Consider the following 24,445-nt stretch of genomic DNA (forward strand, 5'->3'; position numbering starts at 1 on the left):
CTATTTACCTATCAGCAAACGCAACCGACACTTGAAATGACAACCCCCCAAGAACGACTTCAGTCTCCCGAGAATCGGTCTCGCTTGATCAGACACTTCGAACAAAGGTATGATATTTGTCTTATTCAGTCGAGTGATAGAGGTCTGACACCTCGCAGTTCGATCGAGAACCACAATGCAGCATGGGACAGCCTTTGGGAGACTGATAACAGCGACATGTGGGACAGAGGGAATCCCTCGCCTGCCTTAGTTGACCTCCTAGAGCAAAGGGAGGACATCTTGAGCCCAATTGCAGCTAACGGCCAGAGGAAGAAGATCCTCGTACCTGTAAGAGATCTTCTTTTAGATTTCCACACGAATCCAGGAAACTTACACTGCGTAGGGATGCGGAAAAGGCTACGATGTGGTCATGCTCGCTCTGCATGGATTCGATGCCGTTGGGCTCGAGATCTCAGCCAAGGGAGTTTCTACTGCCGAGGAGTATGCACAGAAAGAACTTCAAGCTCCACAAGCATACAACTTCGGGTCTGCTTGGACAAACAAGTTTGAAAGAGGCTCTGTGTCTTTCATTCAGGGTGATTTCTTCCAGTCAGACTGCACGAAAGGGGAGAAGTTCGACGTAATTTATGACTACACTGTAAGTCATCGGACCTGTAGACCTCTGCACACAAGCTAATTCAAGGCAGTTCCTTTGTGCTCTTCATCCAAATATGCGTGCTCAGTGGGCCTCGCGCATGGCTGATCTAGTGTTTTTCGGGTGGCCTTCTGGTTTGTCTGGAGTTCCCTCTCTTTAAAGAAATCAGTTATCCAGGCCCACCATGGCCCTTGCAAGGCGTGCACTGGAATTTGCTGGCTGAGAGTGGTGATGGAATTCTATATCCCCCTAAACAAGAGCAACAGGTGGGAACAGGTTCTTTCGAGAGGAAGTGGTATATCAAGCCCGAGAGGTCCTACGAGAGTGGACAAGGTACCGATATGTTGAGCATCTACGCAAGGAAGTAAACCCAAAACGGTTAAAAACTGGCTCTTTGACTGCCGCATCAATACATGCCATTCTATTCATTGGTTATGTAATATTTGAAGTAAGACCGTGAGCCTATCCAATATAGAGAAGCGGGGAAAGTGCTAGTTTGTGCGAAAGTGCGAGCATGACGCTGAGTTATTTTGCGTTCGCTGCTCACTGCTGGATGCATATGTACCGGATAATGGCTGGAAGTCAAGACCTTTCCCATTCCATTTTAGTGCTCAACTCTTGCCGCTTTTCTATCTCTATAGGGAGTGGATGCCTATAGCCTAGGAAGCGGCCGAGACACTACTTTTCAAGTCGCTTCTCAGGCAGCTTCAAGGATATAAGAAGAACCAAAACCAAACTGCCGCAGGATGTTGCTATCCAAAGTCAGCTGAAAAAAATAGGAATCTGAGAAGTTCTCTCATACCTGCGATGACCCCAAAAGACTGCAAGAAACAATTTCTTACAATCGACTGAACCGGCTCAGACAAGGTAAAAGCAAATCGATGATCATTCAAAATGTGCCCAACAAGCTATAAATTGCATCCATGTTAGATAAGAGACAAAGGGCCAAGCAAAATTTGAACACAAACCCGGGATTTATCTTTGCGTAGGGGAATGTCCTGGGACAGACACTTTTCAAAAACCGCCCGACTGGCTGAAGATACCACAGAAATACCCACCACTAATCCCAACTGCTGGCAGAGATAATAATTTGTCATAGCAGTGGCTGTCATCTGGCTTGGGACCGATACTGACAATGCTGAGAAGGTACATACAAGGATACCACCCACTCCGAAGCCCATGCCAGCGTAAAATATCATATCGCAAAATAATGGTCGATGTGGCCATCGTCCTGCTATCAATGCATTACTGGCTATCGCAACTATGCAGCCTGCAATTAAAAGTTTCTTGTATCTCCCAGTCCTAATGGTGGATTAGTTAACATATATTGGATCACCCAGGGAAGGCATACATACTTCTGCACGATTATACTATTGATAGCTGCGCTCGCAACGTTTCCAAATACGATTGGCAATATGCATGCAGAAGCGAGGCTGTTGCCATAGTCCTTTGTCCGGATCCAGAATTCTGTGACATGACTGGAGATCTGTGCGGGCTCGGTCAGTAAAAGTGCGACACGCGAGGTAGGACTTACCTACACTTCCATAGCTGAAGAAAAGAATTATTTGTGCGAGATACATTGCACCGATGCCGTTCGTCTTGATCAACTTTAGCGGAATCAATGGGGCATTTGTCCAGCACCGTTCGTTGATTCCAAAAAGCAAGACGCTGACGAAGAATACTGATGATACAATTGGTAACCCAATTGTTAATTTAGATCTCAGTTCACCTGAGAATTCACAAACTATCATTAGTGAAGCGACGGAGAGACCGAGAAGAAAGATCCCTAGTAAATTGAAATCTGGTCGAGGAGATACCTCTCCCTCCTTCTGAGAGCTGCTCCTCTCCTTGGCTCTTCTCAGTCGCCAGAAAGCCATAGCTAAACAAATGAGGCTCATTGGAATTTGTAAAACAAAGGCCCATCTCCAGCCAATCCACTGAGTCAAAGCACCCCCCAACGGGGCACCAACGGGAACAGCAATAGTCATGACGATCGATATGTATGAACGTAAACCTGTGGCTTTTCTTGGGGGGCACCGAGTCTGTGTTTCGATCGTCAGTACAATTCATAGCGTTTATATTGACTGTTTTGTTCCCAAGGTCGAATCCACAGACCGTTGACAATGACAACGAGTAAATCCGTCATCCCCGAGCCACCAGCGCCAGAAAGGAACCTTCCAACAATCGCAATCCACAAAGAGCTGGCAAATCCACTTGAAAAAAGTAAGTCACCTTCTTGGCCTGGAGGTTTCACTTGTCTCAACTCACGACATTGCACATCCAACAGAGAAAATTAAATAAGCCGCTTGGATTGGGTACCTGTACCCATAGATATCACAGACTCGTCCGTACTGTCACTGTCAGGTCCAGGAACGCCACAGTTATCAGAAATGGTAATCATACGACCGGTAACGAGACGGCAAATCCTAGATTGTATGCCGTGACGAGCCATGATCCCATAGAGCCGTGACCAAAGTCAGACGCGATCGTCCCGTATGTAGTGAAAACAAAGGTATCGTCCGCAAAGGCAAGAAATACGCCTATCGATGTCAGGTTAGATCGAGTTTTAAAACTCCAGAGGTCCTTGTTGGAAGTGATAGCTGACTTGCCTAATAGTCCAGTACAAAAGAATGTGTAATCCATTCCTGACTTCTGGACTTCATCTGAAGAGCCTTCGTTTTTCGGAGAGTCTCTTTTTCCTTGGCCATTTTTATCTTGGCTCATTAGATCCGTGGAAGGGTCCGACGATTCGTGTTCCGCCATTTCCTGAACTGGAATTGAGGATTGGAGTTATAACGAATAGTCAATTCCAACAGGCTACCTAGGAAGCAAATTGGGAGGGAATGGAGAAGAAGGAAAGGGAGAGCTACCACCCTATGGGTTTAGTTAAGGGAGACAAATATGCTATGTATCACCGCTAGGGATAGCATGTATAACATATTCCATACTTGCCAACATACTACGTGATCTCCACTTAGGTGCATTATCAAATAGCGGTAAAATATGACAAAACAAAACACTTTTCTTTTGCGTGAGATTGGGATTGAAAGGGGTATTTGTAAGTAAAATACGTAACGCTAAAGACATGGCTATGTAGACAGTCAGTGAACGCAATTTGCACGAAGTGGATTGATATCATTGACACTGCCTACAAACGATCTACAAAGGGGCACAAAACTATTGATTAAAATTTGAGGACTCATGTCTATCCTTCTGGAATTTCAGTTGGCAAACTCCGCTTCAGGTAGACAAAGATTAATGACAAATTCCTATGACGGCGCCACTTTCACTTGAGGTTCAAAAATCATCCATAGTTTCTGCTACCGGGGGTATTCAGGTTGAATCAGAACTGAACCATACTATCTCATACACATCAAGCCCTCTCAAAGACGGTCACGGTAATGATATAGCAGACAGTCTCAAGTGCTCTAAATAAAGAACCAAAGGCCGCTCCCTTCACAAAGATATTTCTTCTTTCCGTCGTCTAAGGTTGATTTTGATGTTTGAGTGCGGTAGGATATTATGCCCACGCAGCTGAACGCGGCCTTCTTCCGGTAGGATCACATTGAAATCATACTTCAGGATAATGTGGCACAGCGCTACTTTCAGAAACATTGCAGCGTAGTGTCTTCCAGGACATGCCTGTTTGCCGTGTCCAAAGCCCATATGATCCGCACTCGTCGAGGTAAGCTGGTAGGGGCTTGTCAAAGAATTTTTCGCGTTCTTGCGCAAATTTGCAAATCGGTAGCCGTCGTATTTGCCCCCATTCGGCCAAACTGAGGAGTCCATCATATGACATGATGATACCATGATTGCAGTTCCCTTTGGGATAATCAACCCATCAGGTAAAACCACCTTCTCTTTGGCGAGTCGCTCCATGTTGCCTAATTACAATGAGCCAATGAATTGTGCTTGTGCACATGATCAGCGTTCATAGATCACTTACTGTATCCGAGTGGGCTGAGCCTTTGGGATTCCTTAATTGCACTGTCCAGAAGGTATAGCCGTTGTGTAGATGACTTGGTCAAACCCTCTTTTCCGACAACCTCAATGATTTCCTTTCGAATGTCATTCACCAGAGCCGGATTCTCGGAGAGGTCGCAGATAGCCTTTGCAATCAAATCACTGGATGTATCCAGTGAAGCAAGCGCAAGTGTGAGCTGCAACGTAGTAAAGTCATATGAGCAACCTTTGCTCACCTCCTTGACCCACGCAAGCGCATTCATCTCTGAATCAGGGCCAATTTCTTTGTCAAGCAGAGGATTTAGGTATTTCTCGACCTCTCGAAGCTGTACCCGAACCTCTCGACATTTTGGAATAAATCGGGAAGCAAGGCATCTCATAGGCATTGGCCATCGGCGTAACTCATGAGCGGCGATAAACGTGTTTTCCAGAAATTCAAACATCAGATCTAGCCATTCTTGGTTCTTACACAGGTCTTTATCACCGAGAAATCCTCGGCATACCATTTGTGCCACGATTTGACTCGCTGTGTATCTCAGGTTGACTTGGTGCCATTCTGCTTTAAAGTTAGTAAAGTCCTGCCTGTATCATTATATTCGAAGAATTTGAGACGGGAAGTTATACCTGTTTCTTCAGTCCAGTGACGATCTAGGGCCAACCCTGTTTCTTCGGAGAGCGGATCGACGAGTTTGGCTTTGAATTCGAGTGTCATTCAAATGCTGGTGTTGCAAGCATGCCTAAACTTTTCAATCGACTTACGAGTCTGACGTGAGAGTTTTGTCTTCACAGCGTTCTGTATAACCCTAGATTCTAAGGCAACGTTCGCAATTGGCTCAAATCCCGGTACTCCTTCATGAAAATCCTAAAGGTAGGTAAATACTTTGCACTCGATTGCTCACTGTAATCGGAAATACTAACCTCTCCTATAAACTTTCCCAAATCGAATCGGTTATCACCTCCAATCACATCGGCATATTTCGGGCCTAGGATCAAGCGAAAATGTGACTCTGTGCACAGATAAAATGCATCCCCGCCCTATTATCAGATTGTATCCCCAAGGTCAGCGATATATGTGTAGACGAGTCGCGATTTTGCATGAACAGAGCTCTGCGCACCTTCTTAAGCCCGGCCCTTATCAATCCCTCTGGATCATCGATATACCGTTTTGTTGCTTTACCATAGCCAAATTCCCACCATTTCCTGTCATTGAAGACTGGCAATCGGGATGGATTCAGCTTTCGTGCCCTTATCTCAAGGAGCAAAAATGTTATAGCAATCGCTCCCAAGACAAGACCCCCAGAAGTAGAGTCAAGGTAAAACCATTGCTCGATAGCCATTTTAGTACCTCCTGTATCCGCTTAAACCGACTGTTGTACATGTGTTGTTGAAAGCTTTGAGGGAATACTAGCATAAAAAGTATTTGGAGGACCAAGGATGTTATGTCAGGCATATCCCCCTCCGTAAGAAGTCTGTCGATGTGGCTCCGCCAAGAATAGCCTAATGCTTGCGAGCGGGGCGTATTGCGTATACTATTTGTATGAGCCTGAAATTGTTAACTACTATAGAATACAGTACTCGGTTGGTATAATACAACAAGAATGCTACATCGGACAGGTCAACGAGATCTACTTTGACAGACTTTTTTAGAGGGTGGTACATCGATTTGCACTTACCCACTGAGTCAGGACGTCTACGCAACCTCCTCATTGATTGAAAATTGATGACTCCTTACTTTTCAAGAATGGCAAGAAAGATAAGTCACATCACAATAGGTACTATTAAATGCATAGATATGTCCATGCATGTACGGGTACGGAGGACATCCACGGAGTATGCAATATGAGTACGGCAAGGAGAAAGGGTCGCAGCTTACATGCGTGTTTCAGCCTCGAGGGCTGATTCCAGGGTTTAGACGGTTAGCCTGACCGCTTTTACACCGTGCACACTGTGTAGCTTTTGCGATACAAAGACTTTGATGTGATTCCTTTGATCTTTAAGTAAACAGACTGTGTTTATACTTAGCAAGCTGACATTTACTAAATGAAGTTTGAAGCCCTGGAGGTGATCATCATGAACCGGAACTCATCCTAGTAGAGAAATTTACCAATTCATGGAATATTGTATTATTTGCTTTTTGTTCGGAGGTCCCGAGGTCAGCTAAGCCGTGTGCCGATCAGAAGTTCCCTGGTATGTGTTCTGTGAGCTCAAAAATGACGATCACTTACTGTAGTTTCAGCGCCATGTTCTAGATGGCTACCGAGAATTTAGAAAGATGACTGGTAGAGGAATTATGACGTAGATCGCGATATATAGAGAATGAGGACGAATAGAAAGAAATTAGAACATTAGCTATCTTGGGAAAATTCCGATCGGGCATTATCCGATTTCCACCCGAGATCGATACTAGCGTGAACCTTAAATCCCTTTCCGAGTCTTAAACTATGTTTAAAAACTTTAATTAAATCCAGGGACTTCAAGCCGAAAACTCATCAAAAATACATGTATCAAATATTCCCGGATTGAAATTACTATCCTTTAAAGCCAATTCACGCATCAATAGCCAACATGAGTCAGAGAATTTTATGTAGAACCCCAAATATCTCCACCTACGGGCATCAACCAGCATCTTGAAGAACACCAACACCAGAGCATTCTCGACAAAGAGTATGTGGCATATTGGCCATCTTTGAATAAGTGTTGTGAAGCTCAGATTGGGCCAATTTGTCAACCTGAAGAATGACATTGGCGATAGTTTCCGGTTTCACAAGGGGATTCATCGTACACATTCGAAGCGTGGTTCTTCCGCGAATTTTGGTCGTGAGTATAGCAGCAATATTCTCAGCCAAGAGTCGCTGCGAAATAGCCGTGTTTAATGCATCCAACGCTTCTTCGTCGAGCCCACGAGGTGCGTATTGAAAAACCACAATGCTAGCAACTGTTGGGGCCGCAATAATCCAGTTCTTGTACTGACGGATACTATGATCTGCGGTACGAGCAAGAAGGAAACCTTGGTCGATCATTTCACCCATACGGTGACGACCCAAGGTCTTGAGAGTGAGCCACAGAGATATGGCACGCGCTGGGCGGCTGAGCTCTGGACTCAGATTGTAAAAGTTGGTGGTACCTTGTGGTGCCAATATACCACTGAGATACTCGGCATCCACGGCGAAGCTGCGCAAGAGAGAGCCAACTTTTCGCGTGAGCACAATCCCACATCCGTATGTCTGGAAGAGCCACTTATGCCCATCCCAAGAAACACTATCCGCGCGGCCGATCCCATCAACTAGGTAGCGATGCTTGTCAGAGAGCGCAATGGAAGCACCGTATGCACCGTCCACATGTAGCCATAGCCCTTCATCTCGTGCAATATCAGCGAGTGCATGAAGAGGGTCGATGCTGCCTGTGTTGGTGCTTCCACAATTGGCGACAAGAAGAAATGGTACACGTCCCGATTTGCGATCTGTGTTTATCGCGTGTCGTAGGATATCAACGTCTATGCGGAATGCATCATCGCTGGGTATCTTGTGGACCTGATAATCCATAAAGCCGCTTATATGTAGCGCCTTGCGAATAGAGATATGTGTCTGGTCGGAAGTGTAAATGACCGCGTCACCTCGCTGCGTAGGATGTAGCATCTCATCCCGGGCTGCAACTATGGCTGTCATGTTTGCTATAGAGCCACCCGAGACAAAGCACCCTCCAACTGAGTCTGGCAGTCCAAGCTGGCCACCCAGCCAGGCTATCATGGCTTTTTCGACCGCATTCGGACCAGAGCTCACATCCCAGCTAACAGCGTTGACGTTGTAAGCAGAAGTAAGAAGGTCACCCAGACGGGCAAGGGGAGTTGGGCAAGCTGGTATGTAGGAGAAGCAATGTGGGTGCGTGAGGCGCATGCGGTTGTCGAAGACTGTCATAGCTTCATGAAGGACGGATGAAAGATCTTGAGGATGGTCACCTGGCATGACTTGCTGCTGCATACTTTGGATCTCGTGTGCATGAAGCTTTTGAACAATAGGGTCAGACGGGGCTGGAGGCTTGATCGTGAGAAGTCGAGTCAAAAAAGACTCCGCCTCCAACATGATCCCGGACGGTTCGTTGTCTAACCTTTCCTCCTCTCCAATGGAACCCATGTTGAGATATCTGAAGAACGAATCAGTTTCACGGGCGATAACATAGTGAAGAAGTGTATAACAACTTGGATCAACGATCGTTGTCAGAATACGTACATTGCTCCAAGGATTCTACAGAGAAGAATGCATATGTGGTCGAGATTGATTTGGGGAGCTTCAGCGGAGAATATATCTCAGACTCGGAAATCTTTATAACAGCGCACTTGAGTATTTGATAAGAAGGAAACAGGAGATATTTCCTACTAACCCTTGCCACCCTTCGTAAAACTAACATAAACAGTGGAATGTTATACGCACAGCCACGCCTGCACTAGTCCTACACTAGTCCTACTTCGCTACTACATACAGCAATATAACACCACTATAACATTTACACGTATTTACGCGTCTGCATACTGTCTCCACATGTTCAGCCCCATGCTCTCGCATGGATGCATCTTATACCTCACATGCACTTCCAAGGTTGATCACGTTTGTCGATCCTGCTGTTACTCACAAAAGATAGAGTAAATTGAGATGACACGTTTCAAACCAGGCGAATCACTTCTTCCATATAGTGAATACTCCTTAATTTGGCGACAAAGCGTTTGGCACGCTGTGTTGCTGTATGTGGGTACTCTTGTTACATTTCTGTCATGTTAGCTCAAAAACAATAGATATTCAGAACCGGCTAGTTTCTTTGACCTTTGTTAGAGGTCAAAATAGAGCATGCAAATTGATAAAGAATACTCTAATACTTCAGGAAAATTTCACTCTCTTATTGTCCGTAACTAATTAGATCTAATATTTCGAAACGAACCACGCACGTCTCTCTTCAGGGGTCATCTGTTGCAGGACCTTTAGCTCAGATCTCTTCACAGTAAGATACGTCGACACCAGAGAATCACCCAAAATCTGCTTAAGGTGGTCGTTCGCCTCCAGATTCGTGAGACTTTGGGCCAGCTCGCAAGGCATCGTCTTGATGCCCAGCGCAGCTCGTTTTTGGTCGGACATCTGACTCGGCTCGATGGTGCAAGGGCCGGCGCTCAGAAACGAGCCTTGAACTAAGCCATCCAGCCCAGCTGCTAGCAATGCACAGAGCCCCAAATAAGGATTAGCTAGCCCGTCCATCATCTTGATTTCGAAGCGTTCACTGGAAATTCGCCGCAAGATTGTCTCTCTATTTTCCCATCCCCAGCACACATAGTCACCCCCACTCCGATGCCTCCAACAACCCGGCCGTAACTGATTTTCTGGGGAAGCGTGAAAGCAGAAATGGAAGTAAAATGGTCGAGGATACCAGCAAAGAACGACTCCACAGTTGGCAAATCCACCGTTTCAGAATTGAGCGAGATATGAACATGAGCTCCTGTTCCGGGCTGTTCGGGGGATAGTCGGGGATAAAGAGTTGCTCGGTATCCATGCTTGTTTGCAACCTTCATAACAACCTGTCTGGCGAGGAGCAGGGCATCAACAGCTCTGAGCGGGGTGTCTGGAGGAAGAACAAATTCCCATTGACCAGGAGCTAATTCCGCATGGAATTGTTGAACCATGATTCCAACGTCGCGCAAAGCCAGGACAGCTTCTTCCAGGATACCAAGTAGAAGCTCGTCCTCACGAGTCATGCTACACCACGAATGATCTGCATTGACCGTTTCGTACTCGACTTTCCCGTTGTCCAGAGTTCGTTGCCGTAAGAGACAGAATTCAAGCTCGAACCCGACCAGAATTGAGCAGTTCGACTTCTGTTCAATCAAACGTTCCAAAGAGTCCAACTTAGAGCGTGCGCATTCCCCCATAGGAAAATTCCCTTTGTGGGTCCATGTAGACATGACAATCGCCTTGTTCTTATCCATGTAGGGTGAAAGGCATCGAGGATCGGGTTTTAGCAAGAATGACCCCGTCAGGGTCCCACCTTCCGCCACATTATCGTGAGGGAGAACATGAAGTATGACCATTGGAACCGAGATTCCTTGATCCGTCTCCAACAATCGCTTGAACTCTGGCGTAGGAATTATGCGGACCAGATTGGTGCCAATGTATGTTGTGAAAAACACCCAAACGAAGTCTACGTCTGGGTTTTTGGCGTGAAACTGCTGCCATTGAGTCAAGGCTGTCGTTTTTGCCATTTTAGTTCGATCAATGGACAAAAAGTGGCATTCAAATGCTAGAGGGTTTTGAGATCGGCTGTGCGCGGAGGATTTATTCCTCAAGATAGTACACCTTAATTGTATATATAAAAATTACATAAACGTATTGTTATGTATCAGTAATTCAAATGATTCATAACGCGTCAACCTCTACAGGGTGAATGTTTTCACAATCGTCAAATTAAAATTTTGTTTCCCTGATTTTCCAGAGGATGCAGGTACGTCAGATCCACCGACAATGCGTTAGTCCGAATCTGGAGCAATCGATTTTCAATCGCGTGTCGGACTTTCCATTTGTATGCACATATACGCACATATACGCAAGCCACATACACAATGTGGTGCCGGGTGGTGCTGATATTCTGTATTCTCATGGTAGTTGGTACCTAGTGTCAACTAGTTTCTCACATTATTTGAGCCCTTTTGTGATTGTGCGGCTGAATCACACCGACGTTGGAATCACCGACCTCTACAGAGTATGCCTCTGGAAGTCGATCTATCACCTCCTCCCCTTGCTCTCAACCTCTCCAGCTGAAACTTGCATGTACGTACACTCAGACTAACCGCTTCAAAGAAAAAAAGAAATTTAGCGTAGCTAGTTTGGATGATCACTTTCTCTTACTTTGCTCTTCCTTCATAAATATTTGCCAAATAGGAAAGGAAAAAAAGCTTGACCGACTTCTTCACTTTTCTTTCTTTCTCTCTGTCTTTCTGCACATTTGATGAACAGCAAACATTTCCGACATGACGGTTGTGAATGACAAAATGGTTGTCCAAGGGGCGGATATGCTCCAATTTGAGCTCCTTGACAAGTCTTTGAACTGCCTAGTTGATAGTCAAAGGGACTGGTGGCAGAAGACCGGGCCTTTACTGGCCAGTTTGATGTCTTCGGCGGGCTATACCGATGAATCCCAACGTCAGCATTTGATGTTCTTTTACACATCTGTCGTCCCGTATCTCGGGCCATACCCTCAGAAGTTCCCCAGCGCGATGACCCATAATGAACTCCCCCTGGAACTCAGCATCAACTTTCAACAGTCAGGTGATACCGGACCAGTTATTCGAGTCGCGGTGGAACCTGTCACCTCCATCTCTGGAACGAAGGAGGACCCATTCAACCTGAGCCCTATCCGTGACATACTTTCTCATTTGGAGGAGCTCAACATTGAAGGATATGATCATCGCCTGTTCGAGCACTTTTTCCCTAAGCATACCTTGGATAGAAGTGAATGTCAAAAGCTCCAACAGAAGAATGAAGCAATTCGTGAACTTTCCCAAGTGGCTTTTGGTTTCGACCTCAAACCCGATACCATCTCCGTTAAGGGATACACTTTTCCAGGCTTGAAGTGTCATGTGGCAGGCAAAGACATGTGCTCTGTTGTCATCAAATCCATCCAAGAATATCTTGGTGATGCAGACCGCTACAATACATTGGGCTTGATGAAAGATTATATCGAAACGACGGAGGCGAGGGCCAACTTCGGGTTCGTCTACTCAAATGACTGCACGACTCCTGAAAAGTCACGCCACAAGGTATACGGCCGTACCAAAGATATGTCTTGGAACAAGGTCGAGGAGATTTGGGCTTTGGGCGGGCGAATTGATTCACCCGAGTCAGACAGGGGTCTTGATTACCTTCAACGATTGTGGGAACTGTTGGAGATTGGCCATGGTCCCCATCCCCTTGACCTTCATTTGGTGTGGAACTATGAAACAAAGGCCGGTCTTACGGTCCCAGCTACGAAGATTTACTTCCCTGTTTATGGTCTCAATGACCAGAAAAATGTGCGTGCCATCGCCCAATATCTCAAGGAAATCGGACTTGATATTTACGGGAATGCCTATGAGCAAGCTGTACGAGACTTGTTGTAAGTTTTTCCGATTATTTTGCGATGAAAGATCTTACGAAACTAACTGAATAAGCCCCGGTTTTGATATACAACACACGGATCGCCTGATTTGCTGGGTATCGTTCGCCTATACGGAGAAGACGGGGGTGTATCTAAGCGTTTACTATCACTCTTCACTGGAGTACCCTTGGCTTGAGAAAAAGGCCTGAACTTGGGCATCTTTTACAGCAAAGCAGTGCCAAGCATCCAAATATTGTTATAGATCGGTGCTCTCTTGCTGCGTACCACGGGGCGCAATTCAAACACAGTTGATATAAATTGCTATGAACTGATAAGTCTTCCATTTATTACTGGCCATGCACGTTTTGTCTAAGCCCAGTGTGCTGGTGCGGCATTTAGTGCTGATGAATTGCGCCCTGCCGATTTCCTTTTGGGGAATTAGCGGCCCATTATCCCTCGCAAGTGGTACCCTTTAAAACTCGGCCAAGTTATCTTGTTCAGACCGTAACTTTATCTTTCCTTATTATTCCAAAAGATTAAATTCAAAAAGGTTTCTTCTTCCAACAGACAACTGTTTACAATATGGGAGGGTTTGGTACCCGTGCTATTCGATCAGGCCTGCCGCGTGACGCCGGAACAGGTGCTCTGGTCGAACCTGTAAGTACGCCCAGAGCATTCAGACTAATACAAAGCTGACATGGTACCTGCCTAGATATTCCTTGCCACTACCTTTGCTCAGCATCAAGTGGGAACTCCCACAGGCTCTTATATCTACAGCCGTTCTGCGAACCCGAACCGGGAAAGCTTCGAGAAAGCTATCGCTGAATTGGAGTCGGCTGAGTATGCTCTAGCATTCTCTTCCGGGATGGCTGCAACGGCTGCAGTCTTTCAGGGGCTTGCGACTAACTCGCATGTTGTCGCCATGGGAAGTCTGTACGGTGGAACCCACAGGTACTTGATGCATCTTGCCCCGGCATTCGGAATAAGGGTATCATTCGTGAATGATATCCACACAGAGCTGGGCCCGCTCATGAGTGAATCCAAGGACAAGGTGACTGTCGTGTGGATCGAGTCGCCGAGTAACCCGACTCTGTCACTTGTCGATATCAGGGCTGTGGCAGACACAGCCCATGCCGGAGGAGCTCGTATTGTGGTGGACAACACCTTCTTGTCGCCTTATTTCCAGAACCCTTTGAACCATGGGGCGGATCTTGTGCTGCATTCAGTTACCAAGTACATCAACGGGCACAGTGTAAGTTACGACCCTCCGAGACTGGTTAAATTACATTTACTGAAATACTTCAGGACGTCTTGATGGGTGTGATTGCCTCTAACTGCCTTGAAATAAAGAAAAATCTATCTTTCATTCAGAACGCCGCTGGAAGCGTTCCTGGTCCATTTGACTGTTGGCTTGCGCATCGTGGACTGAAAACTCTCCACCTCCGTGCTCCTGCCGCATCTCGCAGTGCCCTGGCCATAGCAGAAGTGTTAGCCGCGTCGCCCCTTGTTCTGAGCGTCAACTATCCTGGACTTGATGATCATCCCGACCGAGCTATTGCACTTAAGCAGCATCGGGATGGTCTTGGCGGGGGAATGGTTTCATTCCGAATCCGAGGTGGACGTGACGCTGCCACTAAGTTCTGCGAGGGCTCAACGCTCTTCACATTAGCGGAAAGCTTGGGAGGTTTGGAGAGTCTTTGTGAAATCCCAGCTACAATGACACATGCTGCAATGCCACAGCATGTGCGGGAGAAGGGTGGGATTTACGACGATTTGATTAGGCTAAGTGTTGGTGTGGAAGATACGGATGACTTGGTGCAGGATATTCTAAAAACCTTGGAAGTTGCTGCTCAGAACAGTATGTCTGGGGTGCCGGAGTGATTGAAAGCCGGCCGGTGAGTTACAGGCATTCAGAACTGCAATCTGGAAGGTAGCCTAGAACCTCTATTTCACTTCCCTTGCCATTGAAAATATTGCATTCAATGAGCTCTCTTGATGTAGCAGATGTATTACAATTTTGCCGCATATCGCGACGCAGTCAATGCTAATTAAGAAAGACGAAACGGCTATAGCTGTTAATAACTAGGATCTTCTGGTAATCCATTGACGTGGGTTGCGCATTGCCATTTGATTCCGCAGACCTATACTTAGAAGCTTTGATGGCGCTCTTTTATTACGGTAGACTGTTGGTCTGCTGCGGTTATCGTCATTTCAGCTTGTCTTGTATAAGACTACTTCGGGTCATATCATCTTAAAAAGCCAAGGGTAGCGGACAGGCCTGTAGAGGGAGAGGTGTATATTGAAGAAAGTAGGGTAAATGTGACCTGATCAGAAGGGCTGGCTGGTCAATATGAGTGGAGTATTCACCTCGAGATACCTGAACGACCAAAAGGGTAATTATAAAGGCGCACGGGGAAACCTCGGCGGATACCTATCCCAAGTTTATATCAAGACACTCCATAGTCCATTTCCTTTTCTTTCATCATGACTTTCCCGAACTGAAGTCACAATATCAGAAGTTGGGCAAAATTGGGACGATCCGTAAGTGTAGGCCTTTACTCTACCCCTTGATGGCTCCGTGGACTAATGTCATACAGTGCCATTTCTGGTATCTATTGACTCCAGCTGTGAGAAGTCCATATTATCGCGATGGCATTATCTTCAAGATTCAAACAACTTTTTATGAAAAATGAGCACCTGCAAGCTGCAATCATCCTTGATCGTGGGGATGAGACATTTATGCCGGGAGATGTGGTTTCCGGATCTGTCAAAATGGTCGTTCTTCAAGATATCGAGATTGCTGAGGCTCGTGTTTTAATTGAAGGTATGTTTCTCGTTCTTGGAATGCATTAATATCGGTTTGCTAAGTATCTTAGGAAGCACTTTCATCGAACTACAACGTGCCGGTATGGGCAGCGCCCAAGGCGTCGTGGTCACAGCACAGGAACAAATCTTCTTGAAGACGCAGGAGAAATTAATAAGTAACCAAGAGGGATCTTCCAAGTTCTTTGCGAAAGGTCAATTGGAACTATTGGCATTCAAACTGGAGATTCCACTTCGTGCGAATCAGGTATGCAGTCACTCAGTTGACAACCAAGAACTCCGGGAAGAGCATCGCCTTCTTCCTCCCTGTCTTTCTTTCGGTGGTCCTGATACAGTGAAGATCCAATACCGCGTCAATTTTATCAGCAAGGGAAGGTCTATGCGTAATTTGCATAGTCTGTTCACCACGCAGGCCGTCGCTCGCAAATCGATCATTGTGGTTCCCACGCGGTCGACCCGGCCCATGCCTCTTTTCACAGGCCCACGTTTCGAGGAAAAGTGCCTCGGAAACTTGTTTAGCACGTCTGATCTGAGGGAAATGCAAATCTTAGCGCATCAGCCACCGGCGATTTTTGTCGATGCCCAAAAAGCAGGACCACTTTCAACAGAGGCAATAGCTGTGGGCTTGGTGCTGAAAGTCACGTCGAAAAGCGAAGCAGATCTCCCTGGAGCCATAGACGTGAAGAGAAGTCTTACTGCGTTGACATTTTTATCCACTGTGCCATGGAATACTATTCCGACGGTATACCCAGGGCTTGGGTCAAGTATGAAACGCGGTTTACGTCGAGAAAGCTTCAAGTTGTCCAAATTCAGGTTACTACCTATAACCTGGGAGAGAGTCACTAATGTGGGTTCTGGTAACGCAGATGACCAGGATAGATCTGTTTATATTTGTCATTTGAATATCCCCATATACCCTACTGTCGATATGGATATGCTCCCCACGTTTTATTCCTGTTTGAGTGCGCGGCAATACTGTGCAAGTTTCTCTCTATCTTTTCGTTCTCTGAGTTTATGGCGATCGCGGATTTCGTTGGAGGTTCCTGTTGACATTGTTTATGTTAATAGTCAGCTGCAGTGTGCAGAACACACTTTGAAATAAGCAGATGTTCTTACCTAGGTACGGTTCGGCCCGTTTATATACGTACTTAGCGCACCTGGCTTGGATACCTCATGGTAATTAATATATTCATTGGCCGATCCTCCTACCGTGAACATCGCATCTATGACCTACTGGATTAAAAGACATTATAACCCCGGACAAGCGACTAGACAGCGTCACTCCATGCCTCAAACTCCCGTGTCGTTAAAGGGAAGACCACAACCCTGCTGGAATCCTCCACCAAAATAAACCCATCTTCCCCTTTGAAAACGTACTGAATGGCGTTACGTCCATCTTTGGGTTTGAGAACCATACGCTCTGTCACTTCATCCGGAGATAGCATATTGCGAAAAGAAATGTTCGATTTCCCACAAATGGTCCCAACCAGAATAGTGGCCAGATTGTACTTTTGCAGTTCGGATAGGAGTGGTACTTGCTGCCGGCGACAATTGAAGATAAGCGACTTCCACTCTGTGCTAGGCCAATAGATATGCTGGATGTCGGGTGGAGAGAGAGACTCAATAACCGAGTTCGGAATAGCGATGTGGATAATGCCAACCGCGCTGCATATACTACGGCGCTTCATATAGCAGGCATGATACTCGGCCACTTCTCGGTCAAGAACCAAGTACAGATCTTCTTGTACTAACGAGAAATCAGCAGCTTTCCGAGAGAGAAGCCAACCAACATTAACATGGCCATTATTGCCAAATACCCTATCAAGCTGAGCTTGGTCATTAACCTTGTATAGAGTCGTATAGCCCGGTGCATTTGCAGCTGCATTTGTTGCAGCGGTCGACAAAGCAGTTTCTCGTGACAACCAAGAGACCATCCTTGAATAATCCTTTTTATCCGAGGCCGATCGTTGCCCGGAATCAGCCTGGGAAGCTTTCCGCCGACTAGCCATACAACGCTCACGAGAAGCTGTTTGTGCCGCCTCAAGCCCCCGGTATCGCAACTTAATAGTGTCCTGAACCCAGTACTTGCAGGATTCAGTTAAGCGGATATGTCGGAATTTGGGATCCATAATGGCCTCCTGAAACTCACAGTTGATTCCGTATAAATTCATACAGTGCAACCACTGATCATCATCATCTTCGCAGGTGTCGAGGGAGCTATTAATATAATATTCGGCGACCTCGATAAATGGTACACCACCGATGTCATCTGTCCCTCTCTGAGATCCCCAAGTTGGCCAGTTGGTCCAATACTCCCAGATACGAGTTGCAGTTTCAGAGTTATAACCCAGATGCTCAAAGGTGGCAAGAGAGACGAGATTTTCCGGGATACTGACAAAGGAATCAGAGTTTGAGGCGATCGATACCGGGGTCAGCGGGAGATGCTGTTCTTCTTCGTCGCTGGATCTATTCAAACGTCGTCTATGATTTCGCCGGGTGCCATCCGGTAAAGAAGGGCTGACCAGTCCGGACATCTTGCAGGAGGATTGCATCATCGGGAGAGAGTATTGTCCACAGGCCTTCCTCGTGGGTTGACAGGCTGGATTCTTCTGTACTTTTCGGGTGTTCTCCTTGAACGTCTTCTTGAATGTCTTTTTGGATCTTCATCTTGATATCCCTCTAGGGGTCTTTTTGGATCTCGTTTTAGATGAACATAAAAGGGTAAAAAGCACAAACGGCGACTCCATATAGGTCCCAGTTGGGGTGCTTTTAAAATGTGGTGAAAAAAAGAATTGGAGAGAGGCTATGATGTGGTGAGAGTAAGAGAAATCGAGACAAATATGAGAGATGGAAGAGAGAGAACTGTCAGGAGGATTTCAAGTCCGCTGAGTATCTGGAAAATACTCTAGGTACCTACTAAACCTAATTCGGAAGCTTCAGCCCTACCGATGTCGAAAAGGTCCACAGGTAATACGGAGAGCGGTCCAACAGACCTTTGGTCTGGATAGGAAAGTAGACTCGGATCAGGGTCATTTCACTTAGTAGGAAGCCTCTGATCCCACCCGGATCTATCCCCTGTCCCATATTTCTTCTTTACTCTACATTCCACCCTTATGCCCACCATGGATGAACCCGAGATCTTCACCACCCCTCAAAAGGATGGCCAGGTGTAAGTGCTGGCGGACAAAGGACAAAGGCATTGTCGGATCGCACGACGGCCGCAAGGTGACCCCTGGTTGAATACATCTACAAGCATTTCGATCCGGATGCACAGCGGGGCTCCCCCATCCGCCATCCTCGCCACAATGAACGATTTGCCTCCCAGAAGCACTTCATCATCAACATTGGCCTGACAAAGCAAATAAGCTTGCTGTCCTGATCCGCGAACACTGCACCCGAGTGGTGGTGGAGCTGGGCTGTTATGGTGGGTACGTTGTGGATCCCGCGATCACCAGGATCTACTAGAGACGCTAACCATCTATGGACGAGTAGGCACTCCCGCGGTCGGCCATCGCATTCAGAGGTATCCTGCGAGATATACACGAGAAGAACAAAGCCGACCTGGAAGAGGATGAGGAGAGCGGGTCTGGCAAGGCGAAGCTATATAGCGTGGAAATCGATCCACTCATTGCGACGGTCACCACGAATCTTATCAGCCTCGCCGGTCTCCATGATATTGTCGAAGTAATCGTGGGCGCATCCGCATGCAGCATTTCTACGACGAAGGCGTCTTGGTTGAAACCGATATTGACTTGTTGTTAATCGACCATGACGAGGCGTTCTATGAGCTGGATGTGAACCTGGCCTAGAAATTAGGATTTTTGATCAAGGACGGCGCGCTGGTTATTGCTGTTAATGGTGTGAGGCCCGGTGCGGCTCAATATCGGAACTACATGCGGATGAGCTCGCGCCTATGCAAGAGTTGGGGATTGCCCGGTTTGATTGTCGGGGTTAGTTGCCTGACCTACGACCGATTAGAATTGCGTCTGTAAGGCACTGGCTCATTTTCATTTGAGATATTCCGCTAACTATGGTCTTAGAATGAGCTCTAGATTAGCGTGGCACAAGTAGGGTGAAATCGGCAATCGGCGGGGTTGAAGGCTCGTACTTCGGTAAAACCTAGCCAACCTCTGGAGAGGAGCCACCCCTCGGCGCCCAGTTCTAGGCAGTCGTTTTCGTGATTGGAGCAACTATTCTAAATTCCATCGACTTCATGAGTTGGACAGTCATACAGAGGTCTGATCCCCATGGCCGTGAATGACGTCAGCCACAAAATGTAAGCTTGCTCCGGGATACATCCCCGAGAAAAGCTCCAGTTTGTACTGCTCTGGTTTCCACAATATTCTGATATCTGTTTACGATCGAAGACACTTCATTATGCCAAACTCATACATTCTTATTAAAGGGGCTACAGTGATCTCTGTAGAGCCATCGAAGGGGAAGCCCCTCTACAACTGGGACATTCTGATAGAAAACGACCGGATAAAGGCTGTAGGCCGAGACCTACCTTTGCCTGAAGGCAATTCGTCCATTATCGATGCAAAAAACTGCATTGTCACTCCAGGGTTCGTCGACGGCCACCATCACATGTGGCAGCACCTCCTGCGCGGTATCACAGTTGATTGGTCTCTATTCGGTTATGCATGTCACCTAAGGAGTGTCTATGGGAGTTTATACACACCAGACGATGTCTACTTCGCCAACTATGCTGCTGCGTTGAGTCTGCTTAACAATGGCGTGACAACCGTCCTGGATCACTGTCACGTTATAAACTCCCCCGCCCACGCCGATGCAGCAGTGAAGGGTTTGAAGGATGCTGCTATTCGAGGCACGTTCTGCTATGGGCTATACCAGAACCCGAAAGAACCAGGGAATTTTGCGAGTACTGCGACAGACACGTTTGACCAAGCCGCACGAGTCGACGACGCTCTCCGTGTGCGCCAGGAATATTTCCCAGCCAACGATCCCCAGAGTTCCCTTCTCACTTTTGGTATTGCATTGAATGACCCACCGACGATATCCCGGGAACAAAATATCGAGGAATTGGATCTTGCGAGAAAGCTTAAAGCTAGGCTGTCGACTGTCCATGCTTCAGCGGTATCACACGGGACTCCTAAGCCTGAAGTCATCCAGAATTTTGTTGATGCAAACCTGATGGGACCAGACCTCGTATTCAGTCACGGAAGTTGGATGACAGATGACGAGCTGGCTGCGGTGCGGGATTCTGGGGCTGGGATTGTTGGGACGCCCGACACAGAGCTGCAAATGGGCATGGGGTCTCCCGTGGTATGGAAAGCCGCTGATATTGGCTGTCACGCGGGCCTTGGGCTGGATATTACCTCGAACCAAGGTAATGATTTCATGGCGCAGATGAGGTTGGCTCTTCAGGCGCAACGACCTCGCGAGTATGACCATCGTATAGTCGAGAGAGATCTCCGCAGGAAGGCAGTAGACGCATTACGCATGGCAACCCTGGGAGGAGCGGAGGTTATGGACATGGGGTCATTGATTGGTTCTATCGCTCTTGGTAAAAAGGCTGACCTGGTGATCTTTCGCTGTGACGACATTGACACGGTGCCTGTTGTGGACCCTATCGCGACTGTGGTTTTCCATGCATCGCCAAAGAACATTGACACTGTTATCGTCGACGGAAAGATTGTTAAGCAGAACGGTCAGCTTGTCGGTGTTGACTGGGAGTTCCTGCATGATCAGATGATACGCAGATCGCAACGTCTGAGGGACGAAGCAGCGAAAGTTGATATGGGGAAGGCAGAATCGATGTTCCGCTCCATATTCGAGAAGGCCATGTAAAAGGAAAGGTCGTGGTGGTTTGTGTGGAGCTTCTAGTAATCGTGGCAAGCGCCCAACGCGCCTTCCCCTTAGCAATTTATGTTGGAGTTAAGCACTGTTTACTGCGTGTCTATACAAAATCCTGGAAGGTACAAAGGATATAACACGGGGAAGGTGCGTTGGGTTGGCAGCACCATCTCAGCCTCACTGTGGATATTGCGGATTCAGGAAACGATGGACCTACCTAGGTAAGGTTGGAACGTTGGAATATTCAACGGACGCCCCTTTTTATGCATTGCCGTAATATAACATTGGACCTTTCTCCAAAAAAGAGTATTGAGATATTGAGATATTATGTGATACTCTTAATAACAGTCTGATTGGAGTAGATTTGAGCTACCTAGGTAGCTCATGTATGAGTAGTATGTACTATAGGAACCCCAAGGAAGAGTGCATTGCCATTAAAGGCCACACAAACAGGGGCATCTAAAATAAAACAAATCAGGATTAGTATGTCCTGCTTATAAAAGCCTCATTCAGCGTTCTTTTTCAATAGAAGTGACTAGTAGTTAAATTATTTTCTTTCGTCCCGTTGTACTCTTATTATCTCTAATAGCCTGACAGGCTATATCACCCAGCCTAATGATAGCAAAGTCTACCCTTAAACCAGTCTCCGGCTATTTGATACACCTCATGTTAAAACTGTCAAGTAAAAATCGTGCTTTGACATTGCGTTCTAGGTTTTTCGTCGTACTTGGACTTTGGCCAGAGGGGCCAGTTTAGTGGATCGGCTCCAATCAGTGGCGAATGCGACCTACTCTCAACTTCTGATAACAATTCAAGCAACAATGGTTGTCATCTAAAACATTTCAACCAATAATAGATGTTAGAATGACGAATCGTAAAGGTTTTGTCCTGATTCTAGGGTTGGGGACAGGACTCGGAGGAATCCCGCCCTAGGGATCTGTGACATGCATTGCCTGACATTCCCAACGGTTCAACACTTTCTTGCTGGGAGCAACGCAACGGGCGATAGACTCGTTGGTATGAGATACCTAGAAACCCTTTTATTTTAAATAATGTTCCTGCATTTAGGGTCCCCAATTTGGAAACATTTTCACCTCCTCACAGGAATCAATTTCTTCCTAGGGATTTCATAAACACTGGCAAGGCACCTCCGAGTTTCAATCTCACGACCATAATGGCGAAATCTGAGCCAAGCGAAAAGCTGCATATCAGCGAAAAGCCCATCACGTTCAGTAACTGGTACCAGCACGTCAACTGGGTCAACACAACCCTCATCCTCATCGTACCCGTCGGTGGCGTCGTCGCTGCATTCTATACACAGCTTAGGGCGATCACAGCTGCCTGGGCAGTTCTCTACTACTTCTGGACTGGATTGGGTGTCACAGCTGGCTACCACCGTCTGTGGGCGCACAGATCTTACGAAGCGTAAGTCTGCCACCGTTCCCCTACCCGGCCAGTTTGCTTCAAACCTAAGCACTGACTAACACTTATATCTCTAGTGGCCTTCCGATTAGGATATTCCTCGCTTGTGTCGGCGGTGGCGCCGTCCAAGGCTCTATCCGGTGGTGGAGCAGTAAGCACAGGGCACACCACCGATGGACTGACACAGTCAAGGACCCATACAGCGTCATGAAGGGTCTTTGGTATTCGCATTTTATGTGGATGGTTCTAAATCAGAATCCAAAGAACCGTGGCAGGACTGACATCTCCGACTTGAACGAAGATCCGGTGGTCGTCTGGCAGCACAAACACTATGGATCTGTCATCTTGGTCTTCGGGATGTTGTTCCCTATGCTCGTTGCTGGTCTGGGATGGGGTGACTGGAAGGGTGGTCTTGTGTATGCTGGAATTCTTCGGTTTTCATTTGTGCAGCAAGCGACCTTCTGCGTCAATTCTCTCGCCCATTGGCTGGGTGAGCAGGTCAGTCATTGTCCATACCCTGTTCTTTCGTATTCCCTAACATATGTTAGCCATTCGATGATAGGAACTCCCCCCCGTGACCACGTCATTACAGCGCTCATCACTCTCGGCGAAGGCTACCACAACTTCCACCACGAGGTAAAAATTTCTTCCCTTGCATTTATTTCGCATCCTCTAAACCCTGACTAGTTCCCCTCCGACTACCGCAACGCCATCGAATGGTGGCAGTATGATCCCACAAAGTGGTCGATCTGGGTGTGGAAACAGCTCGGTCTGGCAACCAACCTTAAGCAGTTCCGAGCCAACGAAATCGAGAAGGGCCGTGTGCAACAACTACAGAAGAAGCTCGACCAGAAGCGCGCTAGGCTTGACTGGGGTGTTCCTCTAGAACAGCTGCCTGTTGTTGACTGGGACGATTTTATTGCAGAAGCTCAGAGTGGCAAAGCTCTAGTTGCCATTGCTGGTGTTGTTCACGATGTGACTGGGTTTATCATGGAACACCCTGGTGGTAAAACCCTCATTTCATCGGCCATTGGTAAGGATGCCACTGCTATGTTCAACGGTGGTGTCTACACTCATTCTAATGCTGCTCACAACCTTCTTTCCTCGATGCGAGTTGGGGTAATTCGCGGTGGTGGTGAGGTTGAGATTTGGCGTCACCGAAACAACCAGAAGGGAGTTTATGCGTGAGCTCTAGGTACATAATCAGAGATCAATTCACCAGTTCTAAATTCCACAAGTACATACATCCATTCTTACCGAACAAGAAAACTTGGAATTTCTTGGAATTCCCAGGCCCCGGGCGTATTGTTAGTTGACAGATGCAAATCTACCGGGATGAAGGGGTCAGCCGTAACAGCCGGAGTTAACTCATAACTCCGGCTCCCTTTTCTTGCACTGTACAGGGGTTAAGCCGTGTTCTCACGATCAATTTTTCCTCGATGGTCATGATAGTCGCTATGCGTTGGCATACTGTCTAACCTTTCTTTTCTTCTGTCTCTCACTTCCGCGCTTCATCGCTCCCTCACTTCCCCCTCATCTCTCTTCCTCTGGGAACGTGTCGCATGCCTGCCGAGCTTTTTCAGTGTAGGTATCCATTCTTTCCTTCCCACAAGCGAAACCTGATATTGATTTTGATCTTCAGTTCATGAAATTCTGAGCCCCTACTGGTTCCTGTGA

At 46.9% G+C, this 24,445-nt stretch overlaps 11 protein-coding genes across 11 annotated transcripts; 7 read left to right on the forward strand and 4 right to left on the reverse strand.

Moving 5' to 3' along the window:
• Nucleotides 1-36: 36 nt before the first annotated feature.
• On the forward strand, nt 37-1,002 carry N7519_011660 (uncharacterized protein; the record flags this gene model as incomplete). The annotated part of the gene is made up of 5 exons (XM_057298433.1): nt 37-107; nt 159-327; nt 383-637; nt 687-768; nt 812-1,002. 5 exons carry the CDS (start codon nt 37-39, stop codon nt 1,000-1,002), a joined length of 768 nt encoding a protein of 255 aa, XP_057146315.1.
• Nucleotides 1,003-4,090: 3,088 nt separating this feature from the next.
• Nucleotides 4,091-5,934, reverse strand: N7519_011661 (cytochrome P450; the record flags this gene model as incomplete). The annotated part of the gene is made up of 7 exons (XM_057298434.1): nt 4,091-4,518; nt 4,581-4,794; nt 4,834-5,153; nt 5,222-5,290; nt 5,357-5,459; nt 5,516-5,632; nt 5,713-5,934. The coding sequence occupies 7 exons, from the start codon at nt 5,932-5,934 to the stop codon at nt 4,091-4,093; spliced, it is 1,473 nt and encodes a 490-aa protein (XP_057146316.1).
• Nucleotides 5,935-7,212: 1,278 nt separating this feature from the next.
• N7519_011662 (pyridoxal phosphate-dependent decarboxylase family protein) lies at nt 7,213-8,727 on the reverse strand (the record flags this gene model as incomplete). Its single annotated transcript, XM_057298435.1, has 1 exon — nt 7,213-8,727. One exon carries the CDS (start codon nt 8,725-8,727, stop codon nt 7,213-7,215), a length of 1,515 nt encoding a protein of 504 aa, XP_057146317.1.
• A 780-nt stretch (nt 8,728-9,507) lies between these two features.
• On the reverse strand, nt 9,508-10,835 carry N7519_011663 (uncharacterized protein; the record flags this gene model as incomplete). Its single annotated transcript, XM_057298436.1, has 2 exons — nt 9,508-9,859; nt 9,910-10,835. The coding sequence occupies 2 exons, from the start codon at nt 10,833-10,835 to the stop codon at nt 9,508-9,510; spliced, it is 1,278 nt and encodes a 425-aa protein (XP_057146318.1).
• Nucleotides 10,836-11,600: 765 nt separating this feature from the next.
• Nucleotides 11,601-12,915, forward strand: N7519_011664 (aromatic prenyltransferase; the record flags this gene model as incomplete). The annotated part of the gene is made up of 2 exons (XM_057298437.1): nt 11,601-12,724; nt 12,780-12,915. The coding sequence occupies 2 exons, from the start codon at nt 11,601-11,603 to the stop codon at nt 12,913-12,915; spliced, it is 1,260 nt and encodes a 419-aa protein (XP_057146319.1).
• A 373-nt stretch (nt 12,916-13,288) lies between these two features.
• N7519_011665 (trans-sulfuration enzyme family protein) lies at nt 13,289-14,587 on the forward strand (the record flags this gene model as incomplete). The annotated part of the gene is made up of 3 exons (XM_057298438.1): nt 13,289-13,363; nt 13,419-13,958; nt 14,012-14,587. The coding sequence occupies 3 exons, from the start codon at nt 13,289-13,291 to the stop codon at nt 14,585-14,587; spliced, it is 1,191 nt and encodes a 396-aa protein (XP_057146320.1).
• An 801-nt stretch (nt 14,588-15,388) lies between these two features.
• N7519_011666 (uncharacterized protein) lies at nt 15,389-16,375 on the forward strand (the record flags this gene model as incomplete). Its single annotated transcript, XM_057298439.1, has 3 exons — nt 15,389-15,530; nt 15,583-16,271; nt 16,343-16,375. The coding sequence occupies 3 exons, from the start codon at nt 15,389-15,391 to the stop codon at nt 16,373-16,375; spliced, it is 864 nt and encodes a 287-aa protein (XP_057146321.1).
• Nucleotides 16,376-16,797: 422 nt separating this feature from the next.
• N7519_011667 (uncharacterized protein) lies at nt 16,798-18,063 on the reverse strand (the record flags this gene model as incomplete). The annotated part of the gene is made up of 1 exon (XM_057298440.1): nt 16,798-18,063. The coding sequence occupies one exon, from the start codon at nt 18,061-18,063 to the stop codon at nt 16,798-16,800; it is 1,266 nt and encodes a 421-aa protein (XP_057146322.1).
• A 588-nt stretch (nt 18,064-18,651) lies between these two features.
• On the forward strand, nt 18,652-19,521 carry N7519_011668 (O-methyltransferase family 3; the record flags this gene model as incomplete). The annotated part of the gene is given in 4 exon segments (XM_057298441.1): nt 18,652-18,696; nt 19,022-19,219; nt 19,240-19,323; nt 19,339-19,521. 4 exon segments carry the CDS (start codon nt 18,652-18,654, stop codon nt 19,519-19,521), a joined length of 510 nt encoding a protein of 169 aa, XP_057146323.1.
• Nucleotides 19,522-19,906: 385 nt separating this feature from the next.
• Nucleotides 19,907-21,340, forward strand: N7519_011669 (uncharacterized protein; the record flags this gene model as incomplete). The annotated part of the gene is made up of 1 exon (XM_057298442.1): nt 19,907-21,340. The coding sequence occupies one exon, from the start codon at nt 19,907-19,909 to the stop codon at nt 21,338-21,340; it is 1,434 nt and encodes a 477-aa protein (XP_057146324.1).
• A 1,180-nt stretch (nt 21,341-22,520) lies between these two features.
• Nucleotides 22,521-23,956, forward strand: N7519_011670 (acyl-CoA desaturase; the record flags this gene model as incomplete). The annotated part of the gene is made up of 3 exons (XM_057298443.1): nt 22,521-22,771; nt 22,846-23,404; nt 23,456-23,956. 3 exons carry the CDS (start codon nt 22,521-22,523, stop codon nt 23,954-23,956), a joined length of 1,311 nt encoding a protein of 436 aa, XP_057146325.1.
• Between the last annotated feature and the right edge of the window lie 489 nt (nt 23,957-24,445).

The sequence above is a fragment of the Penicillium mononematosum genome, assembly GCF_028829835.1.
Source record: "Penicillium mononematosum strain IBT 11891 chromosome Unknown utg000005l:1.0-9366267.0:1.0-9372171.0, whole genome shotgun sequence".
In the NCBI taxonomy this organism is placed as follows: Eukaryota; Fungi; Ascomycota; class Eurotiomycetes; order Eurotiales; family Aspergillaceae; genus Penicillium; species Penicillium mononematosum.